Consider the following 27,948-nt stretch of genomic DNA (forward strand, 5'->3'; position numbering starts at 1 on the left):
AATGAAATGTTTGAGGACAGTGTGTAGTGTGAGGTCGTTTGATCAAGTAAGTAATGAAAGGGTAAGAGAGATGTGTGGAAATAAAGAGTATGGTTGAGAGAGCAGAAGAGGGTGTGTTGAAATGGTTGGGACATATGGAGAGAATGAGTGAGGAAAGTCTGACAAAGAGGATATATGTGTCAGAGGTAGAGGGAACAAGGAGAAGCGAGAGACCAAAGGAGGTGGAAGGATGGAGTGAAAAAGATTTTGAGTGATCTGGGCCTGAACATACAGGAAGGTGAGAGGTATGCAAGGAATAAAGTGCGTTGGAACGATATGGTATACTGAGGTCGACGTGCTGTCACTGGACTGAACCAGGGCATGTTAAACATCTGGAGTAAACCATGGAAAGGTCTGTGGTTTCGGTGAAGTACACATGACAGCTAGAGACTGAGTGCGAACGATTGCGGCCTTTTTTTGTCTGTTTTCCTGGCACTACCACGCTGAAGCAGGGTGTAGCAATGCTGTTTCCTGTGGGCGGGGTGGCACCAGGAATGGATAAAGGCAAACAAGTATGAATATGTACATGTGTATATATATATATATGTCTGTGTATGTGTATGTACATGTGTATATTTTGTTATGTATATGTATGCATATGTGTGTTTGGGCATTTTTGTATATATATGTGTATATGAGTGCATGGGCCATTCTTTGTCTATGCCTTGGCGCTACCTCGCTGATGCAGGAAACAGTGATTAAGTATACTGATGATAATGATAATCATATATATATATATATATATATATATATATATATATATATATATATATATATATATATTGCGCTACCTCGCAAACGCGGGAGACAGCGACAAAGTATAAAAAAAAAAATATATATATTCATATATATATATATATATATATATATATATATATATATATATATATATATATATATATATATATCCCTGGGGATAGGGGAGAAAGAATACTTCCCACGTATTCCCTGCGTGTCGTAGAAGGCGACTAAAAGGGAAGGGAGTGGGGGGCTGGAAATCCTCCCCTCTTGTTTTTTTTTTTAATTTTCCAAAAGAAGTACAGAGAAGGGGGCCAGGTGAGGATATTCCCTCAGAGGCCCAGTCCTCTGTTCTTAACGCTACCTTGCTAATGCGAGAAATGGCGAATAGTTTGAAAAAAAAAAAAAAATATATATATATATATATATATATATATATATATATATATATATATATGAATATCTAAATAACTTAGATCACATTTAGTATTGGATGAGAATGAGGGAACAGATCTTAAACTTCATTTTTTAAAACACTGTATAACTTGTATGACATATTTTTTGTCATATTATGGTAACAGCCCCAGTGTCTAAGTACCATGAAAATATGATGATGTGGACATCTTTGGAAGTTCTCTCATGAATTTATATTCATTACTACATTCACTATAATTTTGAGTACCTCTTAACCTTTTCTTTTCTAGGCTAAATGTATTCAAGTTGTTTAGTTGGCTTTCACAGGATTTCTTTCTCAGTCCAGGAATCATCCTAGTAGTTTGATGCTAATACTCTCTCCGTCCTGTCCATGTCTATTTTCAAGTACAGTATCCAAACTGAACATGAACTCAAGATGGGGATGTACCAGTATATTGTAAGAGGTGAGGATAATTTCCCTAGATTTAAATGAAAAAACTATGGATCCGACAGTTTTGCATGTCCTTTTTACTGTTTCTGTGCACTGTTTACTTGGCTTTGAGTCACCAGATATTATTACATCCAAGGCATTTTCCTTATTTAGCTTTTGTAGCTCAACAGGATTCATACTTTGACTTGCCTTCTCATTTTCATTACAGTACTAATGTGTGAAATGTTGCCCAATCCATCAATTTGTCTTGTTAGGTGGAAGCTACAAATGTTTTCTCAGATATAGGTATATTTTCCTGCTTAGTATCCTCTTTGAGTTTTGATGTTTTACAATTCAGCCCATTAATATACATGGTAAGAACAGGTCTCAAGATTGATCTCTGCAGCACACCACTTGTCATGTCAAACCATTCTGAGGCTTGACTATTAACTACTACTCCAACCAGATGAAATCGACTGCTTTACTTTTTGAACGTACTTCGTGAATATATCATTATTAAAGAAATCAAGCTGATTAGTCTGACATGAGCATTGTTGTCCAAAACTATGCAGAGAATAATTTTGTAAGGGGTGGTACTCTAAATGGTTTAGTTTCGTAGAGAATGGTGGTTTCTATAACTTCTCCAACTAATCAGACAATAATTTCCAAGCAGTGACTTATTACCCTCTTTTTAATGTTGTTGTTACACTTGCAAGCTACTATTCATCTGAGACTTTCCATTTACAGAGGAATTTATTGAAAAGAGCAGTCAAGGACCTAGCTTTCTCATTTTTCATCTCTTTCAATGTCCTCGGATAAATCTTATCTGGGCCTGCTGTTTTACTCACTTTTACTCCATTAACTGCTGATTGTTTATCTTCAACTTTTATGTCAATATGCTGCACAGTGTTTTCTTTCTTAGCAGAGGGGCTGGATTCAGGATGTGACTTGTGTCTGCAGTTGTAAATAACGCTATAAAGAAATCATTTAAGATCTTTGCATGGCTTGCTGTCTTGAACCAAGTTTACGCTTTCCATAAATAAAGGATCAGTTGAATGGGTGATGACTTCCTCCTAACGTAACTATAAAACTGCTTTGGGTTATTTTGCCTTTTTAAGCATCATATGCTTCAAACTGACATTTCCTTTGATGTCTGTCTCTTAGATTCTCTGTGCAAATTTACATAATTAACTCAGTCATGTTGGTTATTGGCCTCTTTGAGTTTTTGTCGTACTTTCTTAGACAGCAGATACTTTATTTATTCTTTATTTCATCATTCTACCATATAAGCTTAGTTTTGGAAGAACATCATCTACAACATATTGCTACATAAGTTCCCTCTACTACTTTGAAAGTTCTGTACTCTTTCCAATCTGTGTCCTTATCTTTTTCATTGAGGACATCATCCCAAAATTTTCTGACAAGAATGTAGTATTTTTATGGAAACTTCATGTGAACAATAGTACATATAGTGTTCAAAGTTACCTCAAAAGTAATTTGTCACTGACCACTTTTACTAAACTTTTTTCCAGCTTCAACAATATTAACTAGCACCATGTTTGTAGCTAGAATTAAATCTATTATGTCCTCATCATCTGTAGATATCTTTACTTATTGTATTATGTCACTATCAGGCAAATATAAGTAAGAGTCAGCACCCAGAGCTACTGGAAAGGGATTCCTTCACTGAGATACTAATATGTTAAAATTTCCCTCTATGATCAATCATGCTCATTACTAATTTCCGTTACCTAATCCTGAAGTCTTTCATGTGCCTCTTATGTCTGTGCAAGGGGCCTGTAAACTAATCCTACCATTATTTTTTATGAAGCTTACTTTAAATTTCTCCAAAAAATGAAGTCAGCATCATTAATGGATAAATTTTTCATCACAGGATTAAGATGAGCTTAAATAAAGAGCAAGAGCTGGCACTTACTAGACAGATTTCAAAATGAAATGATTAAGGTGTAAATTTTATAAGGCAGATAATGAAATCTCATGGGGAAACATGAATGGAAAGGTGTTGCTGTAATTACCTGCTCAAATATTCTTTTGATCATTTCATTACATCAAGTGGCAGGTGAGAGGTGTTCCAAATATTTATCATTTATTTTTGTAATACACAGTAATAATGATGTTTAAATGTAATTAATGTATAATTACTGACAATTATTTATAGAGTAATAGAACTCAAATTTCTGCAGATTATGAATAGCATGAAATCATGCACAAATCTATACATTTTGTTTGGCATCATTTCTCTTGTACAAAACTGCTTTAAGGTAAACCCACATGCATTTTCAAAGAAAAGCCATGAAGGCTGGGCCATGATGCCTGATTGTCATATTTCTCATCCAGTACTGGATCACCTACACCTATCATAGTGACTTCATGGTCCTGAAGTCACATAAATAGAGGACTTTTTAATTAAGATAATACATGCATTTGGTTTGGTACAGTCCCCATCCATATGATCTCACACCCTAGACAATTACTTTTTTCTCATACTTGTTCATTGTTTCCCATGTTTATACCAGAAGCAGACAAGAAAAGGCCTCATTCACTCTGTCCTGTGTAGTGCAATGAAATCACATTTAATGGTCACATAAAAACTGATGGATATATTCTATGTGGTAGTGTCACGATATAGCACAATATCATTTAACATAAAAACTGATGGATATATTCTATATGGTAGTGTCACGATATAGCAGAATATCATTTAACAACTTCAATGTAGTGCAGGTACCTAATTTTATTCCCATTTTTTTTAACATAGCATGTGCTCATTGCATCAGTTCTTTGCTAACATTCAAAGAGTGAGGACGTATTGTTTGCCACTCATACATTTCTACACTATGCATACTTGAATTAGTCACCACCAAGCATAAGCATCCAGCAAGTACTCCAACTAGAAGTGAACCTGCCAAAAAGGTAAGAAAAACCTTTACTGAATGATCTCCAGCTTGAGTCTATCGCTTCAGCAGTTTCTTGCTGTTGTGGCATTGATGAAAACAGCATCCACTTTATAAAGAAGAAAAGCATATCTATCAGGAAAGCCTTTTCTCAGCCTTTTTTTCTCCTTTTTTTTAATGGCTATGCATCTTAGGATACTGATATATATGAAGAAGGAGGATACTCCAAAAATCTCGGTGCAGGCAATTCATGTGCAGCAGTTTCCTATGACAGGCCAGATGATTGAAAATAAAGCAATCAGGATTCATGAGGAGTTGATGAAGAAAGAGGGTAAGCCACTCCTGAAAGTAAATTTACAGCTAGCTGAAGCTGGCTACATAATTTTATCAAACATGTTGGCCTGAGAAATGTGATTCTGTCAGATGAGGCTGCAAGAGGTGATACAGAGACTTGAGTGAGCAAAAGAGGAACTCCAGGAAATTATAGAGAAGAAAGGTTACACACTAGATCAGGATGGGAACTGTGACTAAACTTGCCTTTACTTGAAAAAGATGCCAAAGTATACATATCTGATGAAGACTGATGCAAAGGATCCACATTTTGATGCCAGCAAAGACTGCATTAAATGATGGTCGAAGAATGCCCTACCATGGCCAAAAGTCTGTGTACGTGCAATGACACATTTCAATGAAATGTATAACTTCCATTGGTAAGGCATAAACATATATGTTTGTTTTGTTTTTTCTAATACTTATACTGTTATTTATGTCAATAGTAATGATAATGTAAATATTGAAAACAATAAAATAAATAGTATGCACTGACAAACATATATTCAGGGATGAATAATGAGTAAATAAAATTAGTTTAAATAAATGCATGGACATGAAATGTCTCAAGCAACATGCAAATAAGTAAAAGCAATAATTAAGAAGCACAATTAAAAGAAAAACATACATGTACTTTATTAATGTTAATCCACAGCACTACCATGGGGTAGACAAAATCTTTATACCTCACATAAAAATGAACATCTTTCCAAGCTTTCTCATATTTTGCAAGACTTCTTAAGGCAGAATAGCGTTAGAATATTACATGAAGGCATATAAACAAAATTTGAAAGGAACAAAGCTCAAAGCCACCACTGTCTCTAGAAGGTTGCACCTGACTCACCATCATCTGGGGGAACTTGGTGCCTAACCTAACCTTATGTGAATTTAGTCTGGGCTACGATCCAATATTGCTGTTTATATATTTCACATCATAAATGGAATATATTAACAAATCATCCAGTCTACACATATAGAGTGGATGACTTTTTGATGAATTACATTTATGATGTGCCAAACATAAAAACAGCAGTATTGGGCTGTATCTGGACTGAATTTCCTTGAGGTCAAGTTGGTCACCAGGTTCCTCTGGTGCCACTTTGTTCCTCATTTAGTAGTGAGTTAGGCTAGGAGCCTTGTTATATTCAGACTTGTTCATGATTTTCATATACTAATTTTTTGTTTTTTCCCCCTCTGAAGAGGTCTTGGAAAATAGAGGAAAACTTGGGAAGGTGTTTTTTAAACTTTTCCCGAGTTATGAAAAAGATGTACTTAATTACTTACATAGTCTGAGGATATCACAATTGGCAGCTGTGCAATATTAGTAAGAGAATGTGGGTTGGGGGATAAGTTGGCCCAAAATCAAGGGATAGATATAGTAGCTGTCGTATGATGTTCTCTATTTACTATATCTTAGTTTATTTTAATTGTTACATTACTATAAATTATTTTCAATGTTTACATAAAGTTTTAAGGGTTATTATCTGTATTTCGGCCTTTGGTCCATCTCCCTGTGATATGGTAAAGTGTATTTTTATATATATATTCTTTAGCACCTCTTTACTAATATATTTTTTTTTTTTCTTTCGTACTATTCGCCATTTTCCATGATAGTGAGGTAGCGTTAAGAACAGAGGACTGGGCCTTTGAGAGAATATCCTCACCTGGCCCCCTTCTCTGTTCCTTCATTTGGAAAATTGAAAAAAACGAGAGGGGAGGATTTCCAGCCACCTGCTCCCTTCCCTTTTAGTCACCTTCTACGACATGCAGGGAATATGTGGGAAGTATTCTTTCTCCCCTATTCCCTACAGATATATAATTTTTACACAGTTCTCTTTGGTAGGTTCTTGACTAATTTATACACTTAAAATGAATTATTCCAAGTACAGTAATAATAAAAATACAGTAATAGAGGTATGGGCGTTACAGAACTACAATTTAAAATGCTTCCAGCTCAGAGAAGTGAATGGTCAGTAATCTCACTTAATGAAAGATGTGGTAAATAGTATCATTTATACACATATTTTTTTTTATACAGCTCTCTTCAGGATGCTCCTACCTAATGCATGAACTAATGGTTATCTATATGTATTCAGAAAAAAATATAAGAAAGATTTTACCTAGCACTTGGGGTCAAATCATTTGTTTTTATAACTTATGTCTTTGACTTGGTAAATGATATTGTAAGTTATAATGTTTACATGTTTTTCTCCACAATTCAATTCTCTTCTGTAGATTTATAACTAATTCTTACACTAAAAATGATATAAAAGGAATACAGTATTAAGAAAAATACTGTAACAGTTAAGGGAGGCAAGTGGTCAGTTGTCTCATGATTCAAAATGTACAGCTTAGTAAATAATATGATGAACTGTATATTTTCTTTTTTTATACTTGATTGCCATTTCCCACATCAGCAAGGTAGTGCCAGGACACAGACAAAGAATTCCACATAAAGATTACTTAATCTTAACAGAATTACCCTCTAAGGCAGTTTGGTTTAAGTATGTAGATGTTCTTTGTGTTTGGCCAACAAACAAAAATTCACAAAAATTTCCCCATTTACTTAACAATTTAGCACCTTCTATCTACTTTACTGTATAAGTGGTAAATAATTATGTTACTATTTTTAGATTGCAGGATCCATAGTAGAAACATGTTTAAGTTTATTATATACAGAAAACCCACCATTTGTTCATATATTCATTATTACTTAGTTAAACATGACAGAGTTAGATTATCATCATTCCAGTTGATGTTTCTTGCATCATTACATATATGCAGTCCAGAATTTTTTGATGATGAGTTTGTGAAGATATATTCTATTGAATCCAAGTTAAAGTATCCTAGATGTTTCATTGAGTTAAACCCAGACCTCCTCTTGATACCAATAACCTTTTAGTTCTCTCTTTTAGTGATAATTTTACATTACTTCCCAGGTTGCTTAAATCCTTAATGTAAATGTAGCCTTCAGCAGTAATAATACTATAAAGAATATATTAATGAAAAATTGTTATATGTCTTATGTTGTGCAGACTGGTAAGAATCTTTATGTTAAAATTAAGCAACATAATTATAATAGAAGAACAGGACAATAATCAAATGCTTTCCTTAAGAATTATAACCAATGTATTGACTGGAGTAATGCCAATTCAATGATAACTCCTTTACCACAAGAAATGTCACTGAATTGTAACATTAATATTAATGAAGGTCTGTACACATTGGATAGCTTTACCGTACACAAAATTGTAAACAGTTCCCCTTCTCGTCCACATAAGAATTTTATGATTGGCATGTTGCCAGGCCCAAACACACCAACCTGAACATCACTATCCAGTAACGTTTATTTACCAGTGGCGTCTTAGCTACATCTATTTCTTGTATATCAACTGACTGTCCTACATCTGTTTCATTCTTGTATCTCCCCTGACGATATGATCATTACAGGAAAGTGCACTTGAGAACTTATCACTTTCATTTTCCCGTGGTTTTCAGCATATACCAGATTATGCACACCACTGTGACCGCTTGTAAAGAGGAAGAGCAGTGCGGTTTCAGAAGTGGTAGAGGATGTGTGGATCAGGTGTTTGCTTTGAAGAATGTATGTGAGAAATACTTAGAAAAGCAAATGGATTTGTATGTAGCATTTATGGATCTGGAGAAGGCATATGATAGAGTTGATAGAGATGCTCTGTGGAAGGTATTAAGAATATATGGTGTGGGAGGCAAGTTGTTAGAAGCAGTGAAAAGTTTTTATCGAGGATGTAAGGCATGTGTACGTGTAGGAAGAGAGGAAAGTGATTGGTTCTCAGTGAATGTAGGTTTGCGGCAGGGATGTGTGATGTCTCCATGGTTGTTTAATTTGTTTATGGATGGGGTTGTAAGGGAGGTAAATGCAAGAGTCCTGGAAAGAGGGGCAAGTATGAAGTCTGTTGGGGATGAGAGAGCTTGGGAAGTGAGTCAGTTGTTGTTCGCTGATGATACAGCGCTGGTGGCTGATTCATGTGAGAAACTGCAGAAGCTGGTGACTGAGTTTGGTAAAGTGTGTGGAAGAAGAAAGTTGAGAGTAAATGTGAATAAGAGCAAGGTTATTAGGTACAGTAGGGGTGAGGGTCAAGTCAATTGGGAGGTGAGTTTGAATGGAGAAAAACTGGAGGAAGTGAAGTGTTTTAGATATCTGGGAGTGGATCTGTCAGCGGATGGAACCATGGAAGCGGAAGTGGATCATAGGGTGGGGGAGGGGGCGAAAATTTTGGGAGCCTTGAAAAATGTGTGGAAGTCGAGAACATTATCTCGGAAAGCAAAAATGGGTATGTTTGAGGGAATAGTGGTTCCAACAATGTTGTATGGTTGCGAGGCGTGGGCTATGGATAGAGATGTGCGCAGGAGGATGGATGTGCTGGAAATGAGATGTTTGAGGACAATGTGTGGTGTGAGGTGGTTTGATCGAGTAAGTAACGTAAGGGTAAGAGAGATGTGTGGAAATAAAAAGAGCGTGGTTGAGAGAGCAGAAGAGGGTGTTTTGAAATGGTTTGGGCACATGGAGAGAATGAGTGAGGAGAGATTGACCAAGAGGATATATGTGTCGGAGGTGGAGGGAACGAGGAGAAGAGGGAGACCAAATTGGAGGTGGAAAGATGGAGTGAAAAAGATTTTGTGTGATCGGGGCCTGAACATGCAGGAGGGTGAAAGGAGGGCAAGAAATAGAGTGAATTGGAGTCATGTGGTATACCGGGGTTGACGTGCTGTCAGTGGATTGAAGCAAGGCATGTGAAGCGTCTGGGGTAAACCATGGAAAGCTGTGTAGGTATGTATATTTGCGTGTGTGGACGTGTGTATGTACATGTGTATGGGGGGGGGGGTTGGGCCATTTCTTTCGTCTGTTTCCTTGCGCTACCTCGCAAACGCGGGGGACAGCGACAAAGTATAAAAAAAAAAAAAAAAAAAAAAAAAAAATATATATATATATATATATATATATATATATATATATATATATATATATATATACATCCTCGATAAAAACTTTTCGCTGCTTCTAGCAACTTGCCACCCACACCATATATTCTTAATACCTTCCACAGAGCATCTCTATCAACTCTATCATATGCCTTCTCCAGATCCATAAATGCTACATACAAATCCATTTGCTTTTCTAAATATTTGTCACACATTCTTCAAAGCAAACACCTGATGCACACATCCTCTACCACTTCTAAAACCACACTGCTCTTCCCCAATTTGATGCTCTGTGCATGCCTTCACCCTCTCAATCAATTCCTTCCCATATAATTTCCCAGGAATACTCAACAAACTTATACCTCTATAATTTGAGCACTCACTTTTATCCCCTTTGCCTCTGTACAGTGGCACTATGCAAGCATTCCGCCAATCCTCAGGCAGCTCACCATGAGTCATACACACATTAAATAACCTTACCAACCAGTCAACAATACAGTCACCCCCTTTTTTAATAAATTCCACTGCAATGCCATCCAAACCCGCTGCCTTGCTGGCTTTCATCTTTCGCAAAGCTTTTGCTACCTCTTCTCTGTTTACCAAATGGGGAGGTGATAACAAATAGTGGTGATGTGAGAAGGAGATGGAGTGAGTATTTTGAAGGTTTGTTGAATGTGTTTGAAGATAGAGTGGCAGATATAGGGTGTTTTGGTCAAGGTGGTGTGCAAAGTGAGAGGGTTAGGGAAAATGATTTGGTAAACAGAGAAGAGGTAGTAAAAGCTTTGCGGAAGATGAAAGCCGGCAAGGCAGCAGGTTTGGATGGTATCGCAGTGGAATTTATTAAAAAAGGGGGTGACTGTGTTGTTGACTGACTGGTAAGATTATTTAATGTGTGTATGACTCATGGTGAGGTGCCTGAGGATTGGCAGAATGCTTGCATAGTGCTATTGTACAAAGGCAAAGGGGATAAAAGTGAGTGCTCAAATTACAGAGGCATAAATTTGCCAGTATTCCTGGGAAATCATAAGGGAGGGTATTGACTGAGAGGGAGAAGGCATGTACAGAGAATCAGATAGGGGAAGAGCAGTGTGGTTTCAGAAGTGGTAGAGGATATGTGGATCAGGTGTTTGCTTTGAGGAATGTATGTGAGAAATAGAAAAGCAAATGGTTTTGTATGTAGCATTTATGGATCTGGAGAAGGCATATGATAGAGTTGATAGAGATGCTCTGTGGAAGGTATTAAGAATATATGGTGTGGGAGGTAAGTCGTTAGAAGCACGGAAAAGTTTTTATCGAGAATGTAAGGCATGTGTACATCTAGGAAGAGAGGAGAGTGATTGGTTCTCAGTGAATGTTGGTTTGCGGCAGGGGTGTGTGATGTCTCCATGGTTGTTTAATTTGTTTATGGATGGGGTTGTTAGGGAGGTGAATGCAAGAGTTTTGGAAAGAGGGGCAAGTATGCAGTCTGTTGTGGATGAGAGAGCTTGGGAAGTGAGTCAGTTGTTGTTCGCTGATGATACAGCGCTGGTGGCTGATTCATATGATAAACTGCAGAAGCTGGTGACTGATTTTGGTAAAGTGTGTGTGAAGGAAGAAAGCTGAGAGTAAATGTGAATAAGAGCAAGGTTATTAGGTACAGTAGGGTTGAGGGTCAAGTCACTTGGGAGGTAAGTTTGAATGGAGAAAAACTGGAGTAAGTGAAGTGTTTTAGATATCTTGGAGTGGATTTGGTAGCAGATGAAACCATGGAAGCGGAAGTGAATCATAGGGTGGGGGAGGGGGCGAAAGTTCTGGGAGCGCTGAAGAATTTGAGGAAGTCAAGAACATTATCTACGAAAGCAAAAATGGTTATGTTTGAGGTGTGGGCTATAGATAGAGTTGTGCATAGGAGGGTGGATGTGCTGGAAATGAGATGTTTGAGGACAATATGTGGTGTGAGGTGGTTTGATCGAGTAAGTAATAATAGGGTAATAAAAAGAGTGTGGTTGAGAGAGCAGAAGAGGGTGTTTTGAAATGGTTTGGTCACATTGAGAGAATGAGTGAGGAAAGATTGACCAAGAGGATATATGTGTCAGAGGTGGAGGGAATGAGGAAAAGTGGGAGACCAAATTGGAGGTGGAAAGATGGAGTGAAAAAGATTTTGAGAGATTGGGGCCTGAACATGCAGGAAGGTGAAAGGCATGCAAGGAATAGAGTGAATTGGAACGACGTGGTATACTGGGGTTGACGTGCTGTTAATAGATTGAACCAGGGCTTGTGAAGCGTCTGGGGTAAACCATGGAAAGTTCTGTGGGGCCTGGATGTGGAAAAGGAGCTGTAGTTTCAGTGCATTATTAAATGACAGCTAGAGACTGAGTGTGAACGAATGTGGCCTTTGTTGTCTTTTCCTAGTGCTACCTTGCGCATATGCGTGGGGGAGGGGGTTGTTATTTCATGTGTGGCGGGTGGCGATGGGAATGAATAAAGGCAGACTATGAATTATGTACATGTTTATATGTGTAAATGTGTGTATGTGTATATATATGTATACGTTGAGATTTATAGGTATGTATATTTGCGTGAGTGGACGTGTATGCATATACATGTGTATGTGGGTGGGTTGGGCCATTCTTTTGTCTGTTTCCTTGTGCTACCTCGCTAACGCGGGAGACAGTGATAAAGTAAAATAATAAAATATTATATATATATATATATATATATATATATATATATATATATATATATATATATATATATATATATATATATATAAATTTAATATATATATATATATATATTTTATTTATATTTATTTATTATACTTTGTCGCTGTCTCCCGCGTTTGCGAGGTAGCACAAGGAAACAGACGAAAGAAATGGCCCAACCCCCCCCCATACACATGTATATACATACGTCCACACACGCAAATATACATACCTACCTACATACATACCTGATTCAATCCACTGACAGCACGTCAACCCCGATATACCACATTGCTCCAATTCACTCTATTCCTTGCCCTCCTTTCACCCTCCTGCATGTTCAGGCCCCGATCACACAAAATCTTTTTCACTCCATCTTTCCACCTCCAATTTGGTCTCCCTCTTCTCCTCGTTCCCTCCACCTCCGACACATATATCCTCTTGGTCAATCTTTCCTCACTCATTCTCTCCATGTGCCCAAACCACTTCAAAACACCCTCTTCTGCTCTCTCAACCACGCTCTTTTTATTTCCACACATCTCTCTTACCCTTACGTTACTTACTCGATCAAACCACCTCACACCACACATTGTCCTCAAACATCTCATTTCCAGCACATCCATCCTCCTGCGCACCACTCTATCCATAGCCCATGCCTCGCAACCATACAACATTGTTGGAACCACTATTCCTTCAAACATACCCATTTTTGCTTTCCGAGATAGTGTTCTCGACTTTCACACATTCTTCAAGGCTCCCAGAATTTTCGCCCCCTCCCACACCCTATGATCCACTTCCGCTTCCATGGTTCCATCCGCTGCTAGATCCACTCCCAGATATCTAAAACACTTCACTTCCTCCAGTTTTTCTCCATTCAAACTCACCTCCCAATTGACTTGACCCTCAACCCTACTGTACCTAATAACCTTGCTCTTATTCACATTTACTCTTAACTTTCTTCTTCCACACACTTTACCAAACTCAGTCACCAGCTTCTGCAGTTTCTCACATGAATCAGCCACCAGCGCTGTATCATCAGCGAACAACAACTGACTCACTTCCCAAGCTCTCTCATCCCCAACAGACTTCATACTTGCCCCTCTTTCCAAAACTCTTGCATTTACCTCCCTAACAACCCCATCCATAAACAAATTAAACAACCATGGAGACATCACACACCCCTGCCGCAAACCTACATTCACTGGGAACCAATCACTTTCCTCTCTTCCTACACGTACACATGCCTTACATCCTCGATAAAAACTTTTCACTGCTTCTAACAACTTTCCTCCCACACCATATATTCTTAATACCTTCCACAGAGCATCTCTATCAACTCTATCATATGCCTTCTCCAGATCCATAAATGCTACATACAAATCCATTTGCTTTTCTAAGTATTTCTCACATACATTCTTCAAAGCAAACACCTGATCCACACATCCTCTACCACTTCTGAAACCACACTGCTCTTCCCCAATCTGATGCTCTGTACATGCCTTCACCCTCTCAATCAATACCCTCCCATATAATTTACCAGCAATACTCAACAAACTTATACCTCTGTAATATATATATATATGTATATATATAGGGTTGACGTGCTGTCAGTGGATTGAATCAGGGCATGTGGAGCGTCTGGGGTAAACCATGGAAAGCTGTGTAGGTATGTATATTTGCGTGTGTGGACGTGTATGCATATACATGTGTATGGGGGTGGGTTGGGCCATTTCTTTCATCTGTTTCCTTGCGCTACCTCGCAAACGCGGGAGACAGCGACAAAGCAAAAAAAAAATATATATATATATATATATTATCCCTGGGGATAGGGGAGAAAGAATACTTCCCACGTATTCCCTGCATGTCGTAGAAGGTGATGTGGTACACTGAGGTCAAAGTGCTATTAGTGGATTGAACCAGAGCATGTGAAGTGTCTGGGGTAAACCATGGAAAGTTTTGTGGGGCCTGGATGTGGAAAGGGAGCTGTGGTTTCGGTGCATTATACAACAGCTAGAGACTGAGAGTGAACCATTGTGGCCTTTTTTTGTATTTTTCCTAGCATTACCTCATGGGGGATGCTATATCATGTGTGATGGGGTGGCGATGGGAATGGATGAAGGCAGCAAGTATGAATATGTGCATGTGTATATATGTCTGTGTATGTATACGTTGAAATGTATAAGTATGTATAAGTGCATGTTTGGTCCGTTTATATATATACATGTGTATGTGGGTGGGTTGAGCCATTCTTTCGTCTGTTTCCTTGCGCTACCTCAATATCGCGGGAGACGGCGATTACATATATAAATAGAATATAAATATACATATGTTACAGAGTTCTCTTCAGTATGTTCTTACCTAATGCATGAACTAATAGTTAACTACATATTCAAAAAGAATATAGAAAAACTTACCTAGCCCATCCAGCAGTCCTGAAGAAATATGGATGTAACAAATACAGAAATCTTTGCGTCATTTTCTAATGGAATTGTAAATTATGTTAACTACTTAGGGATGTTTTGAGAATTATTTGGTACATTTATTTCCATAAGTTTTGCATATATTTCATGTCATTTCCTAAGGTCCCTAGCCTCTTATCTAATATGAAAATGATTGTCACAGTATAGTCCAATTTGATACTGCACACAGTGTTTTAGTATCTACCTCATGCTATATCCTGACCCTGCTGTACTTACATAACTGGCCTTTCAAGATCTGTATCAGAGAACTCCTTTCCACCAGTTTTACTGCACTTTATTTTGTGGCCTCTATTCCATATGATGATTCATTATGTGCATATCTGAGAAATGTGGTTTCAGCAAGTATGCAAACACTCACTCTTTTTCCCTTTGGAGAACAAGTATAGAAAAGATAGAAAGGATCTCTTCCAACAAATCCTGTAAACAATATACAGTCACATCTTTCAAGGGCCCCATTTTTGGACCTGAACATGCTTTCCATTTGTATGAAGTATATCTTAAGATAATATAGATGTATAATTTCTTGTCTGAGATAAGCTTCTTCTAATCATATAAATGGAAGAAAAAGCTTATCAATACAAGTAGACATATGGATATTATCATACATAGATATTCCAGTGTAGTAGCTAAACTTTACCTATGCCTTCCAAAGAGCACCAGGAGTGTAGGGATGTCAGCTTAGCATGATAATTAGTACAAAGTTTTTCCATCAGAACGTTAGCATACATAATGATGATAATGCAGTTATTGTCATGAAATTACTACCCTATAACCCCTACAAAAATCTGTGATTTATAAGTTTTTGGCCTTTTAAAGTTATGAAATTATTTTGATTAATGATTGAAATAAGTACTAGTATCAAAGGACTATCCTCAAGTTGTATGTGTCACAGGATTATTTGCATTATCTAAACACTTAAGCCTTTAAAGAGACAAAGCTAGAGAATCAGGATCTAATGATATTGCTTAGAGTGCTTTAATGCAACCAATCCTTCAATGGACTTTAGCTTGCTTTATTGCTCTGGTAAATATTGTCTTCCTATAGCTCTTGGCTTCTTAGATGACTAGCTCAATTTCTCAGGATTTCAGAATGATTCAGTTCACAGAATACATTTAAAGATACTAACACTTCCCACACAGTTCTGCAGACTTATGAAACAAACTGAGCAAAACTTGTATAGCTTCTGAAACACGGGATAAAGACTCTGTGATGCTTATATACTTGAAATGCTTTATGTAGAGCCTTTATTAATGAAACAGCTCCTTCTACAATTACATACTGATATACACTATTCTGATCTTGCAAGACCAAATATTGATGCAGCCACACCAGACAAATAGTTCTGTTCTTAATCAAATCATCCAATGTATTCAATAGGTCTTGCAGAGCTAAGAAGCATCCTACACAAATATGTTTTCAAACACAATTTGAGCTTGCAGTACCACATACATAGTGCAAGAACTTTACTTGTTATAACCTTTAAATAGATCTCATCACAAAAAAAATATCTTGCTGCAAGCAGTAAAAATCCCTTATACTCTGTAGTGCACTGTGTTCTAAATGTGCCTATTCCATTCTATAAGATGAGCATGTTCCAAATGGACATACTCAGCGATGCAGGCTCCATGGTGACTGTGTGTTTTCTTGAAAGAGCATGTTTTATGATCATACCTTAGTATGTTACAGTCTGTGAGTTTACTATGGAGAGCATATTCTAGGATGCTCTTTGTATATTAGAAGCATATTGTCAAGATATGCTTTGTTGCAAATATGATGTACTGCAACTATTTTCTGTGGTATGTTCTGTAGCAAGTCCATTCTGTGCTGTTCATACTTTTACTGTGTAAATGTTTTGTATAAAATGCTTTCCTTCTTTTCTGAGCATAACACAACTGTGAAACTGTATTATGTATGTATACATAAATGAATACTTGAAAAATGACCAAACCGTCTCAAAACAAATATATGCGACTTGGTTCTGTAGGTAATACACTAGGTATTGTACCATATGTGGTATAAACAAGAAATAACATGAAAGGTACATATACCTTGATATATTCTGCACAACTAAGTACAGTCACCCTGTGGAGTATATCAATGAGACGTGCTGTAAACACTAAAGAAGAAATGTGATGTACTGATAGATTGTCTGCTTACACCAATTCTTCCATTATCAAAGACTTCACAATTTCTTTGCCTGATGTAAATTCTGGCTCTTAGCTTGGATATTTACAAGTCTGGTTCTCAGGCATGGAGTAGATAATAATGAATGTTAATCATAATCATATGGGTATGTACTCTGGATAACCAAAACTGTGATCAGGCAATTCCACCATGAAAATTAGTTGTCCATATGCTGGATAATACAACTGTTCTGAATATGTCATGGGTTATTGGATGAAACAGTAGTCTTATAAAAGCCTTTGATAATAGATGAATCAGTGTACAATTTGTCTGTCTAGCTCATCTTGGAGATACTATTCTTTCACACTGTTTTATATCATAAGGAAATTATTTTACTAAATCTGTGTAAATCAATCAGGAGAAAATAATATAAATGTTATGTATGCAATTGCAAATGGAAGTTTTGACTCACCTCTTACTCTCAAGATGCCAAAAGTTGGATCTTGAATCATTCTATAAGATTATCTTAGCAAAGGCTAATTATCCTTGTTCAAGGTTTGTTTTACAAAAGTGTATGGTACATCCAGTCCTAATATTCAAAATTAGCATAGTAAGGTACAAACCTATTTCCAGGCACTAGTTATCCCTACCCTGTGCTAGGAACCTTCTCCTCAAGATTAAATGGGATATGAGATAAAAATATGATGAGTAAGAGAATGCATTGGGTTGGTACTTTTAGGGAGGGTAAGTTTTGGGGGTAGTAGAAGATTTGATTTGAATGGAGTCAGGATGTAAGATCCAAGCTTACTGAGCTGTAAAGAGTAATATGTGGGAGAAGGTTTGGGAATTTGGATAAAGATGAGTGGCTTGAAAAGATGGCACATAATAAAGCTTTGGTTTATCATTTACAATATCAAGTGTGATAGATATACAGCAACATGCATATGTGTTATGCATGGTTAGAAATTAGGAAATTAAGGATATTTTTGGGAAGACCTTTAAAAAAAACTGTTGTAGAAAAAACATCAAGATGCATGGATGGATGGGATACATAACAGAAAGAATGAGAAGTACTGAAAGATATCTATTATTCTTTTATCCTTTATTCTAAAAGGACAGTGTGTCCTGAAACGTGTATTCTAGATGGGGTACCACAAGATGAAATATAAAATGTTTGTCTTAAATTTTAACATGAACATCAAAATATTCTTTTAAATCTTTCATTTCCATGTTAATTTGGAAGAAATTTTTTTTGTGATGAAACATTCAAGCCATTAGTCTACAAATAATCTCATAAACACAACACAGGGCAGGTATAATTTGATCTACCAACAATAATAAACAAGTACAGTGGAAGACACTAAATAGGCAGCATAGATACTCTCAAAAATTAGAATGTTTTAGATCACTTGCAGTTTTGATTATTAACATAATTTCACTCATTTGAAATGAAAAATATTGCACCATTGCACCAGGGATCAGAATGTCTCTCCAAGGTCTATTATCTCTGCCACTTTCTGGGACCAGCCACTCATAAAGATGATTTTAGTTTGATTTTGCAATGTTTCTGCTGTCAAGGGATGTTATATACATATCTGATGCCTGTTCCCAACTGGAACTCCCTCAAGGGGGTGACCACGCCAGTAGTCTTCATAACTAGTGAATTCCAGTGTCATTTATTAGCCATTAGAGTGTGCAGTTGGCAGGGGACAACTCTAGTACAGTGTTTGCAGAGGCTCCTACCTAATATTCCCACTGACTACTTCTACTTAATACCTCTCCTTAATGTTCCTACCCACTACTTATGTTTATATCTAATGCTTCTGCCTAAATGTTCTTACTAACTATTTCTATCTATTTTTCCTTTCATTTTGCCAAAAGGCAGGATAGCACATACAGCTCAACGCAGGAAAATCTAGAGTTGCGAAGAATGAGTTGTGCAAGTTAAGTGTTGTCGAGTGTTATGTATAAGAAGAGATTGTATATTGTGGACAGAATGCCGGTAGTCCATGTACAGATAAGGCAGAAAGAAAAGACAGCTACCTAGGTCAGAGGAGTGCAAACTGACAACCACTAAAGTGCTGGCTCATTACACAGCTGTCACTAGCCCTCCTAACACCCAGGTGGATAGTACTAGTAATATACCTCCTGGTCATTGACCGCCTACCAACTACTACCTACTTATGCGTGTTTTATATTCCTGTTTTTATTGGTATTGTAAGTGAAATATGGGCCACCACGAGCCGACAAACATTTTAATTAGTGGACAGAAAGTGTAAAACTGCAAAGTATACTGATATCCCCTGCCATTACTTAAGGTGAATATGTGACAATTTGCACAACATAAAGGTGGTACCATAACTGATTTTCTTTATGATTTCATAATTCTTAAGATGTTTATTACATTTCTAATGGTTCTTTTGCAAAAATACACCCATTTCTTTTGTATAACCCAGCTGCAGTGGGGAAAGGTGTGTGGGGTACCTGTAGCTGCACAGAATAGGCCAACATTCCACACATTTCCCTAAACATACTCCTCACAGCAACTTACTCCTTAAAATTCATCCTTCCACTTCACTCTTGATCTTTCTCATCCTCATAAACTCATCATGTATGCATCTACTACCTCTGTTCCCATTCAACCCTCCATTAGCATTCACCCACACCACCTAATCTAATTTACCTTCTCGACCGAACATATATTAATGCTTCCCTTGCTTAATTAATGCTCATGAACTCTTCACAGCAATCCTTCTCACTCCTATATAAATTTTTCGAAATTAATAATGTGCTATTTCTATTTATCCCTAATTCTCTCTCCCCTTCCTGTTCTCTCTCTCCAACCTTATATAACCTTTACCAATAACACCTATAATGATATGAAATTCAGTAAAGGAATTTATTCCTAAATCTTCATCTACCCTCTCTCTAACATTTTTCACTATACTTTTCCCATTGTTTCCAATCTAATTTCCAGGCTCCACAACAGCATTCTTGTTACTTAGTCCCTTGCAATGGTTATCAACCAAACATCAATCACAAGTGATAATAAAGTTTTCCACAATTCATAGAAAACACAGATACCTCATGTAAGCATTAACCAGCATTTCAGCATTACAATTCTGCCTTATTAACTGCTGCAAGATCAAAAAACGTTACAAATGAGCAAACTATACCAAATTGTAGGGGAAATACCAACACATCCAACATAATTTTCAGTTCTTCAAAAGGCAGTATGTGATGTATATGAAAACCTCTACATCTTTCACAGCACTTCCTACTAATTAACTGGGAGCACAGTATACTCTCTGAGCAGTTAGTATGAATTTGTCTGTAAATTTTCTTTTTTGCAATTCTCAATGTACATTATCAGTTTTTGTACCTGTAATATGTTTTTTCATGATACCAGTACTGCCTTTCTGAAAACTGTTATGTCTATCTTCAAGTGTATGAAAAAAAAGAGAATCGTCCAGAAAACCAGCCCCTACTGTCTTATAAAAAATGATTCACAAATGATTCACAATGGTTGACTGTAGTCTACCACCCTCAAAAAAAAAAAAGAAAGTTTCCTGTTACTTCAGCCATCTTCCTTTTTCTCTTCATCGAACAGTGAAAACCAGAACCTAGCAAGTGCTACCATCTCCAGATGCCCATGGTAAACAGAATGGCAAACACTCATTAGTCAGCTGTGGCCCATGCAGTTACTGTCCAGGTGAAGTTCATAGTTTATTATCTTACTTCTGCATTTTCACCACACATTAAGAAAGTTACAGACAATAATATTTATGTAAAATTCTGCTCCACAGAAAATATTCTGATAATTTATAATGGTTTGATGGGAGTTAAGAGGTAGCATCCCCTAACTCTAATGATTTCAAAATTAAAAGTTTTCTTCTATTCTTTCCAGAACACCAGGCATGGAAGGAAGAAAAAGTACTGACAATATAGGAGAATGATCAAACTTATATATGTTCCCAAAGATCATTAACAAGGAACACTTTTTTGATGATCTTGGTTGTAGCTTTTACTTTTCTCAGTTGGATTACATTATTTTACACAAGTTTATGATGTATTACTTACACCCATAAAGAAAAAATCACATACGTAGAGAGTAAAGCAAATGAGCATCGGGCAATAAAATGTGTGTTTTAAGATAAAAAAATTCATTGTCTAACATGCTTTCTAAGGAAAGAAACTGCTAGGTATAGCAACCTAATGTTTTTATGATAGAAAAGTAGTACAAAAGCTCAAAGAACTACTTTAATTTTTTGATAGCAAACTGTGAAGTTCAAAATGTGCATGCATCCAAAGGATTAATCAGGTGTTATCATGCTGTTTTATTACCATACAAATAATATGTTATTTCTTCCCAATACTACAATCACTGGAAAGACACCTACCATGTATAAAGAATATATGAACTACAAATCATTTCATAAATCAAGTCATAGCGCAGTACAGGATGTTTTCACAGAATGACAGGGTTACTTTCCTGATGATCCATCGTTCTAGCGGAATGTCAATGTGTCGATAACCAAAACCCATGTTTTATACAGGGGTTATATTCCTAACCAAAATTTCACCAATATCATTTTATTGTATAAATTAAACCCAAATGAGCTCACCATAAATTCTTACTGAGAATGCTGGTGATGAGAGATTGAGGTAAGTAGTACTACAATGGAGAGGGATGGGGATGGAATAAACATTTTGTCGTCTTCCAAAATAAGTTTTTCCACTGCAGTGAGCGATAATCATGTTTGTTGATGTATCTGGTCATTATATTACCTATTTCAATGCTTTTATGTTTAGTAAATCTCAATTACATGACAACTTAAGAATATGAAAACTTGGTGTCCTTTATTAGACGACCATCAGTGGGTGGAAAACAATAAGAATCTGATATAATTTTGCTTTGATGTCAATATTAATGGCACTATAATTGAAAAACTCACATCTACATTTTTCATTTTCAATTGAAATAAACATTGAAAAAAAATTATAAGAATTTTCATCAAATCTGTCTCTACTGCAAAAATTTAGTGTCCTTCTATGAAGTGGTATCGTAATTTTCAAATGTTGCTATCACATAACATCACACTGTGAGCCAACATTCAGCAGGGGACCCTCTGTATTAAAACTACAAAAAATTTGTGCAAAGATAAGCTTCTCATTATAACATTAAATAAACACACATTCACCATCTTTTTTTTTCAAGTAAACTTTCACACTGTCTTAAAAATCCAAAGTATCCATTAAAAGTGACAACTCTAAACAATTAATACTCCAATGCTTCCTGAACACAACCTCAAAATCTGGTTGGATTTTTCTTCCCATCTATAGGGACCTCTTGATTTATGCAGATTTACATTTGGAATGCATGATCATCACTGTGCTAGTAGCACACTTTGTGGCAATGCTAGTGATCTGCAAGAAGTGCACTAATGCATGGCATGGATACAGTCTATGATCATTGAGTGCTACAGTATTCTGTGTTGCACTATAATGTATGTTGCAAGTGTTTTTCCCCCATGAATCATGCAACCAGTGTCTTTTAAGTTCTCCTGTTACCAGTGTACAAAGAAATGTTAGGCCATCACCAATGAGGTTAAAATGGATGTGCTTAAACAGAGAGATAAACAGCTGGTATGAAGCACGCTCTTGAACTCTGTAATGAACTTTATAGGGTATTCATGTAAGTGCTAAGAAGATCAAGGAGAATGCCAATGCCAACAGTGGAACAGTAATCAGTGTATCTAAAACCTTGTATATCTGAAGTTCAGTTATGAAGAGAATGGAACAAATTAGATTATTTCATATTTCCTGGCACATGTATCCTGTAGTTTTTAATGGAATAATATTCAGGTCTGTTTTAACAATAATGAAACCCCTAATATCAATTGCTTACATTATTTGATTTACACAACCATTTTCAAGTATGTTACTACTGCGTAAATTGAGACATCCCTATATCTATCACTTCTTACTTTATTTACATTTAATTGTATAATACAGGGCACACTTGTAACATATGTAAGTAGAATTTGTACATATTCTTGTGATAGATTACATCACAGGGTAATACAACACATACACAGCCTCTCTTAGTGTATATATACTTATATACTTCATAGTCTACATAAAACCGGAAGTTAAATAAAGATATATAGCACCATGAAATAAAGGTTATTCTCAACAATAACATGTAATGATAAAGAGAAACACATAAAAATGGCTTCATAGAGATGGATCTGAAGAGATGCCGCCAAGGACTCCTCTAAAACCATTCTAGCATCCCAGTGGCAAGGCGGACAGTGCAGTAAAGCATGGCAAACAAACCAATGTAAGCAAAGGAGCCATTTATACGCTTCTTAGGATCTGAAAGCAATATGAATGTGTCAGTAGCTGTTTCTATAAAATCTTACTTTCTTCTAACAATGCTGACATTTCTCACTCCTTCACACTAGGTGGAAAGTAACATCTTTTCAGGTAAAAACATGTCAGGACTGCAAGATGAATGGGTCTATCTATCTATCTATCTTATCTCTCATGCCTGTTCCTAACCGGAACTTCCTCAAGGGGGTGGCCACGACAATAGTCTCTGTAGCTAGTGCCTCAACCTTAACAGGCAATTGATAGAGGGTAACTCTAGCACAAGTGTTTGCAGAGGCTCCACCTAATGTTCCTAGTGACTTCTACCTACTTCTCCTGCCACTTATAACTAATGCTACTGCCTAAATGTTCCTTCCTACTACCTCTAGCACATGGTGCTCTGCACGAAAATCTGGAGGTACAAAGAATGAATTGTGTGAGTTAAAGAGTTGTCAAGTGTTATGTGTGAAGTGGTGAGATTGCATGTTTGTGGATAGGATGCCAGTGGTCCATGTGTGGGTGAGGCAGAAAGAAAAGACAGCTATCTGAGTCAGAGGAGTGCAACTTGGCAACCACTGAAGCACCAGCTCACTGTGCAGCCATCATGAACCATCCCAATACCAAGGTGGGTAGTTCTGGTAATATACCTCCCTAATCACTAACTGCCTACCAACTACTACCAACCAGATGAAAAGCTAACTAGTTCTTGGCACAAAAATCCAAATTTCAAGGATGTGACAGTAGACTGTAATTCAGAATGTCAACCTAAAGTACATCAAGTGTATCTACATTCTACGTTCCTTTATAAAATCCTGTGCAGTTCTTTTCCATTGATGAAATAAAAAAGTATATACTATAGCCACTCACCATGTCTCATCAGCAAAATATAAAACCTGAAAGAGAAATCATTTGTGCTATACATGCTTTCATTATGTCAAGTATCACAAATTGTCTCATTAACAACAGTGAAAAGAGTATATTTGTACCACTTGACATACCTCCTGTGTAATAACCTAGAGCATAGACAATGCGTCCAACACACCAGATGGCTCCTCCAGCAGCGCTCACAATAGGGTTGTAAAACCCACCCAACAGCAACAAAATTAGGAACTGTGGATAATTCTCAAGTCTGAAAAAAAGAAACATACAGATACCAATTTTCTTTTTAAGGAAACTGTGGCGTATACACAAACCTTGCAGATACATATCTAACAAACTGATTTCCTTTTTCTTTGGTTGAATGTTTTGCACACACTGTAAAAGTGCCATTTAGTTGCCATAATTTCTTCTAGGAGAGATTCAGTGCAGAATGGAAAAAGGTGAGAGCAAATGATGTAAGAGGAAGGGGGGAGGAATGGGATGTATTTAGGGAAGCAGTGAGGGCTTGCGCAAAAGATGCCTGTGGCACGAGAAAGGTGGGAGATAGGCAGATTAAAAAGGGTAATGGGATGAAGAAGTAAGATTGTTAGTGGAGGCATTTGGACAATTTTTGCAGGCAAACAGTGCAAATGAGAGTTGGGGTGAGAGAGTATTATTAAATTTTAGGGAGAATAAAAAGATGTTTTGCATGGAGATAAATAAAATATATATATATATTTGCAGCAGGGGTGTGTGATGTCTCCATGGTTGTTTAATATGTTTATGGATGGGGTTGTTAGGGAGGTGAATGCAAGAGTTTTGGAAAGAGGGGCAAGTATGCAGTCTGTTGTGGATGAGAGAGCTTGGGAAGTGAGTCAGTTGTTGTTCGCTGATGATACAGCACTGGTGGCTGATTCATGTGAGAAACTGCAGAAGCTGGTGACTGGTAAAGTGTGTGAAAGAAGAAAGTTAAGAGTAAATGTGAATAAGAGCAAGGTTATTAGGTACAGTAAGGTTGAGGGTCAAGTCAACTGGGAGGTAAGTTTGAATGGAGATAAACTGGAGGAAGTAAAGTGTTTTAGATATTTGGGAGTGGATCTGGCAGCGGATGGAACCACTGAAGCGGAAGTGAATCATAGGGTGGGGGAGGGGGCAAAAATTGTGGGAGCCTTGAAGAATGTTTCGAAGTCGAGAACATTATCTCGGAAAGCAAAAATGGGTACGTTTGAAAGAATAGTGGTTCCAACAATGTTGCATGGTTGTGAGGCGTGGGCTATGGATAGAGTTGTGCGCAGGAGGGTGGATGTGCTGGAAATGAGATGTTTGAGGACAATATGTGGTGTGAGGTGGTTTGATCGAGTAAGTGATGTAAGGGTAAGAGAGATGTGTGGAAATAAAATGAGTATGGTTGAGAGAGCAGAAGAGGGTGTTTTGAAATGGTTTGGTCACATGGAGAGAGTTTGTGAGGAAAGATTGACCAAGAGGATATATGTGTCAGGGGTGGAGGGAACGAGGAGAAGTGGGAGACAAAATTGGAGGTGGAAAGATGGAGTGAAAAAGATTTTGAGTGATCGGGGCCTGAACATGCAGGAGGGTGAAAGGCGTGAAAGGAATAGAGTGAATTGGAACGATGTGGTATACCGGGGTCGACGTGCTTTCAATGGATTGAACCAGGGCATGGGAAGTGTCTGGGATAAACCATGGAAAGTTCTGTGGGGATTGGATGTGGAAAGGGAGCTGTGGTTTCGGTGCATTATTACATGACAGCTAGAGACTGAGTGTGAACAAATGGGGCCTTTGTTGTCTTTTCCTAGTGCTAACTCGCACACATGAGGGGGTTGTTATTCCATGTGTGGTGAGGTGGCGATGGGAATAAATAAAGGCAGACAGTATGAATTATGTACATGTGTATATATGTATATGTCTGTGTGTGTATATATATATGTACATTGAGATGTATAGGTATGTATATTTACGTGTGTGGACGTGTATGTATATACATGTGTATGTGGGTGGGTTGGGCCATTCTTTCGTCTGTTTCCTTGCACTACCTCGCTAACGCGGGAGACAGCGACAAAGCAAATTAATAAAAATATATTCCTTTCTTTCTTTTAAACTATTCGCCATTTCCCGTGTTAGCGAGGTAGCGTCAAGAACAGAGGACTGGGCCCCTTTTGGAATATCCTTACCTGGCCCCCCCCTGTTCCTTCCCTTGGAAAATAAAAAAAAAAAAAAAAAAAAAAAGGGGGGGAGGATTTCCAGCCCCCCCGCTCCCTCCCCTTTTAGTCGCCTTCTACGACACACAGGGAATACGTGGGAAGTATTCTTAATCCCCTATCCCCAGGGATAATAAATATATATATATTTTTTTTTTTGCTTTGTCGCTGTCTCCCGCGTTTGCGAGGTAGCGCAAGGAAACAGACGAAAGAATGGCCCAACCCACCCACATACACATGTATATACATACACGTCCACACACGTAAATATACATACCTATACATCTCAATGTACATATATATATACGCACATATATATATATATATATATATATATATATATATATATATATATATATATATATATACATATATACATATATATATATATATATATATATATATATATATATATATATATATATCCCTGGGGATAGGGGATTAAGAATACTTCCCACGTATTCCCTGCGTGTCGTAGAAGGCGACTAAAAGGGGAGGGAGTGGGGGGCTGGAAATCCTCCCCTCTCGTTTTTTTTTTTTAATTTTCCAAAAGAAGGAACAGAGGGGGCCAGGTGAGGATATTCCAAAAAAGGCCCAGTCCTCTGTTCTTAACGCTACCTCGCCAACGCGGGAAATGGCAAATAGTTTAAAAGAAAAGAAAGATATATATATATATATATATATTACAGAGGTATAAGTTTGTTGAGTATTCCTGGTAAATTATATGGGAGGGTATTGATTGAGAGCATGATGGCATGTACAGAGCATCAGATTGGGGAAGAGCAGTGTGGTTTCAGAAGTGGTAGAGGATGTGTGGATCAGGTGTTTGCTTTGAAGAATGTATGTGAGAAATACTTAGAAAAGCAAATGGATTTGTATGTAGCATTTATGGATCTGGAGAAGGCATATGATAGAGTTGATAGAGATGCTCTGTGGAAGGTATTAAGAATATATGGTGTGGGAGGCAAGTTGTTAGAAGCAGTGAAAAGTTTTTATCGAGGATGTAAGGCATGTGTACGTGTAGGAAGAGAGGAAAGTGATTGGTTGTCAGTGAATGTAGGTTTGCGGCAGGGGTGTGTGATATCTCCATGGTTGTTCAATTTGTTTATGGATGGGGTTGTTAGGGAGGTGAATGCAAGAGTTTTGGAAAGAGGGGCAAGTATGCAGTCAGTTGTGGATGAGAGAGCTTGGGAAGTGAGTCAGTTGTTGTTCGCTGATGATACAGTGCTGGTGGCTGATTCATGTGAGAAACTGCAGAAGCTGGTGACTGAGTTTGGTAAAGTGTGTGAAAGAAGAAAGTTAAGAGTAAATGTGAATAAGAGCAAGGTTATTAGGTACAGTAGGGTTGAGGGTCAAGTCAATTGGGAGGTAAGTTTGAATGGAGAA

At 37.3% G+C, this 27,948-nt stretch overlaps 1 protein-coding gene and 1 long non-coding RNA gene across 8 annotated transcripts in view; one reads left to right on the forward strand and one right to left on the reverse strand.

Moving 5' to 3' along the window:
• Positions 1 to 1,515: 1,515 nt before the first annotated feature.
• On the forward strand, positions 1,516 to 21,158 carry LOC139753868 (uncharacterized). The gene is made up of 3 exons (XR_011713782.1): positions 1,516 to 1,655; positions 20,727 to 20,828; positions 21,024 to 21,158. It is a non-coding gene; the product is annotated as an uncharacterized lncRNA (long non-coding RNA).
• Positions 21,079 to 27,948, reverse strand: part of LOC139753867 (glutathione S-transferase 3, mitochondrial-like) — a 35,630-nt gene continuing 28,760 nt past the window's right edge. For all 7 annotated transcript variants that reach the window (XM_071670817.1, XM_071670820.1, XM_071670818.1 and 4 more), the window contains 2 exons: positions 24,487 to 24,617; positions 21,079 to 23,494 (listed from right to left, as the gene is read on the reverse strand). In XM_071670817.1, coding sequence (XP_071526918.1) covers positions 23,394 to 23,494; positions 24,487 to 24,617 — 232 coding nt within the window. In that variant the 3' untranslated portion in view covers positions 21,079 to 23,393. The remainder of the gene's footprint in view (positions 23,495 to 24,486; positions 24,618 to 27,948) is intronic.

Source organism: Panulirus ornatus, chromosome 15 (genome assembly GCF_036320965.1).
Source record: "Panulirus ornatus isolate Po-2019 chromosome 15, ASM3632096v1, whole genome shotgun sequence".
In the NCBI taxonomy this organism is placed as follows: Eukaryota; Metazoa; Arthropoda; class Malacostraca; order Decapoda; family Palinuridae; genus Panulirus; species Panulirus ornatus.